This window comes from Buceros rhinoceros, unplaced genomic scaffold (assembly GCF_000710305.1).
Source record: "Buceros rhinoceros silvestris isolate BGI_N320 unplaced genomic scaffold, ASM71030v1 scaffold13760, whole genome shotgun sequence".
Classification (NCBI taxonomy): Eukaryota; Metazoa; Chordata; class Aves; order Bucerotiformes; family Bucerotidae; genus Buceros; species Buceros rhinoceros.
In genome coordinates, this window is record NW_010389110.1 from 5,681 (window position 1) to 9,397 (window position 3,717).

Here is a 3,717-nt window from a genome sequence, read left to right on the forward strand (position 1 = left end):
TTCGCTCCCGCCTGTTTGCGCCATCTCGCTCTGCGGTTGCTGAACCACACCTGGTGGGGAGAGCAGAGACCACGGGTGACTGACCGAGCCGCCGTCCCGTCTCACCTGGGCTGCTGCTGGAAATACACCCTGAATTCCAGCACCGGCCACAACCAGGTTCAAGTCGCTGCCTGACACGGACTTCGCGAGCATTCGCCCCTGTTCCTCAGTTTCTTTTCTCCCTAACGACAACACAACCACCGCCCTGTCTCCTGGATGAAAACACAGGCGGTTCAGATTGTTAAAGATCGTGGGAGGGTGCTGTCAGCAGCAGGGTGAGATGTAGAGGAATAATTCAGCTTGAATATTCCGAGAGAGTCCAGGCCAAATAGATGCATCGCTACCACCTGGCCATTCTGCCTCGTTATCTGGCAACTACGAGAATCATGCCGAAGGATTAAGTACCATAATAGCAACACGGCTGCTCTGTTAGGAGGGATAAATAGACAGATTAGCATCATGGTTTCTGTGTTAGACAAGCTAAATAGATAGAACCAGACCGGAGGGAATAGCGGGTTTTCTCTGTAGGGCAGCAAATCACTGCTGTCTGTATGCTAAGACATGCTCTCCTCGCAAGCGGGACGGCAGCGTGCCCCAGAATTGTACTGCAGCCAATTCCAATCTCTGTGCATGGCAATAAACCCGGTACTAATGCCTGGGCAAAGCTGGGCTCGCGTTTCCTACGGTGCTGCTTTACCTGGAAGACTCAAGGGGAGATTTTTTCTAAACGTATTGGCCTGCCCTGGTGTGTTTTATCATGGGCAATCTCCCTTCTGCGTGGTGGAAAGGGCTGCTCAAGCTGTCTCTTGGGCTTGGTTTACCTCATTTAATCAGAGAGGCTTTCAGGCCCGATGCCTGTTTGGGGTTCACAAGTATGCGGATAAGCTTTCAAGCCAGATGAGAATGCAGCTGCTGGACTTTGTGAGGCCTAAAGGGCTAGAAAACATGATTAAATTTCACAGCAACAAGAAAAAATGGAGCAAAATTCAAGAGTGCAAAGCATTCCGGGTGGAAAAAAAATCCTTCACCGGGCTTCCAAGCTGCTCAACGTTAGATCAAACACTGGGGTTATGAGGGTTTGAGGCGCCGCAGTCCAAGCTGTCCCCACATCCCACCGCCCAAAACAACCCCCGCTTCCCCAGGCACAGCAGAGCCTCAGCGCGGTGCGCCCCGCGCTTCAGACGTGACCCAAACCTCACGGCAGGACCTTTCTCTGGCTTCTATATCGAGTCCCCTGCAAGCGTCGCTGGTTCGCTTGCCTTTCTCTTACTGGCACCTGTGGGTCTGCGTAAGCCACTCGGCGTGACGAGGCAACGCATTTTCACCCGGAGCTGCTCGGCTAATGGAGCGTTGGCTCTCAGGCCATGAGCTGCAGTGGCTCTTGCTGCAAAAACGAGCATCCACTGAGCTTCACACCCACGTTTCTGCGAGGTTCTCTGGATCCCAGACCGTTATTGCTCTTTCTGTGTGTTACTCATCTACTGGAAAGAGTTGTGATTAAAAGCTGCTAATGGCAGCCCTGGGCAAGCCTTCCCTGCACACTGTTATTGACATCCACGTGCAGCGAAAACAACAAAAGCTCAGTTTTCTTTGGAAGAGCTGGTCTAAATTCAACCCCCAGCGCTGATGTCAGGTCTTTGGCACCAAATGCATCCTTTTACAGACCTGTTCCTGCTGCACCGCGCTGCTGGCTGGAGCAGCAGAACCTCTCAGCCCCTTCCAAAGGCGTGACAGAAATGGGTCAGCTCACATCCGATCTGCATTGACCAACGGAGCCCATGCAGGTCACAATCGCTGCATCCACGTTTGGCACCAGAAGTCGCTACCAAAATCTAGGACAGGGTTAAGGAGAGGGAAACGAATGACCGTGAAGGTCTGCAGCTCTTTGCAGCTCCTGCACGGCCCGATCTGGGGCACAGTTTCTAGGAACAGCGAGCAAGTTAAGGACTTAAACCCTGAATATTTCTCTTATACAGGAGATAAAGAAAGCTTCTGTCTTCGGAGGAGAAGGCCTGGTCCCAGGCTGGAAGAGCTTCTACTCCAAAAATGAAGATCTCAATGTTGAGAAAAGCATCTAAAATTCAAATACCTGATGGGAAAACGTAGTCAAGCAGCTTTGAACCCAGAGAAACCAACCTCCAGGGATGTAAAAGCCACTCCAACACTTCCCGACAGCGTGAAGGGAGGGAAAGTCCCTGTTTTATAACCAAGAGCCGGATGCTGGCAAATCCACTCAGGATTAGAAGTGCAGAAGAAACATATATAGAGAGATGGTCTAGATGTTTCTCCAGCAGCGTCCCCACCAGCGCTCTGCTCCCCTGCGCTGGTTTGTCGGGTGGCTTGGCTAAACGTGATCAACACACGACTTTGTGCTGTCTCTTCTGTTACACCGCATGAGGTTGCCGTTGCTCCCGCACCAACGCGCACGTTCGCATCCACTGTCCAGAATTAAAACTCACGCGTGCCCAGACTGCTCCTCAGTCTCACAGATTTTTGTGACTGGGCTATCACCAGAGAAAAAGTCAGCTCTTAATTATGCTACGGCTGTTTCTGTGGCTTTGGGGAAGTTATTGCTTTTCTGATTTGAAGGCAGAGGAAACATTGTTGCATTCAACAAAATGTGATCCCTATACAACACGGGCATCAGATCACCACCTCTAAATTGAGGATAAACCTCACGTTTTCTTACGTTTTAGTTTTTTTCAGCAATCAGCCATCTGAGAGAGGCTCTCTTGAGCTGCCAGATCTCTGCCCTGGCTGGAGCATCATGGTAAAACGAGTAATGAACAATAGTAACAGTGAATACACACGCACCAAACGAGATTCCCACCTACATGCTTCAACGCAGCGTTTCCTGCTGGAGAACCAGCCACACATCCACTGAAACCTGCCACAAAGAAATGGAGGGGATTTATCTTCCCGTGCAGAGGAAGGGACATTTCATGGCCCAAACAGGTTGATTCTGCCCCTTATTTATAACCCACCAAAAAAAAGAAGATACATTCCAGCTAATGACGTTAGCAATTCTTTCCCTTCCCCCGCCTTAAAGGTGGCTCAGGCCTTTATGCTCGTAAATCATTTTATTGGTGGTTAAAATATAGAGGCTAGAGCATCTAACTGTAATGCGAGGCGCACTTCAAAGGGAACCTGCTTTCATTTCACAACAGTTAAGGTTTTATCAGCCACTAAAGATTCCCCCTGCCAGAGGATCCTGTTACACCATGTTAAGCCTGGGGTGAAGGCTACGGCTGCTAAAAGCAGACTGGTGGGAAGAAGATGAGGAAGAGGAGGAAGTTTTGAAGCTGCTGGTCTGCCTCTGGAGATGTTGTTCTAGGAGCTGCTGGGGCTGGATCGCAAGACTAGAGTTTAATGCTGGGACTTGGGAAAAGGGCTGGGCGAAGAACCCAAGAGCACAACAAACGATATGTCAGAAACTTGGTTTTTCTTAAAAAGATGAGTTCTTTGAGAGCATTTGTGCGTAGCAACGAGATCCTGAGCTGCGTGCTGCTTTCCAAGGGTATGGAAGTGCAAGACAGGCTGCTGAAGAGGACGGGTTGTACCTGCTAAAGATATTCGGGGCTTTTGTCCCTGTGAATCGTCTTCCAAAGGATGGATTAAGTAAACGGAGATGGGTGATAGAAACTGCTCAGCTGTGCTGAGGGGAAGCAAGCAGGTGCA

The 3,717-nt window shown here is 50.1% G+C and overlaps 1 protein-coding gene across 1 annotated transcript in view; it reads right to left on the reverse strand.

Annotated features, from left to right (window-relative positions):
* The window catches only part of LOC104490651 (paired box protein Pax-7-like), a gene marked incomplete at both ends in the record, with an annotated part of 13,796 nt that overhangs the window by 990 nt on the left and 9,089 nt on the right, over positions 1–3,717 (reverse strand). Inside the window, one exon of the mRNA XM_010132968.1 lies at positions 6–50. Coding sequence (XP_010131270.1) covers positions 6–50 — 45 coding nt within the window. The remainder of the gene's footprint in view (positions 1–5; positions 51–3,717) is intronic.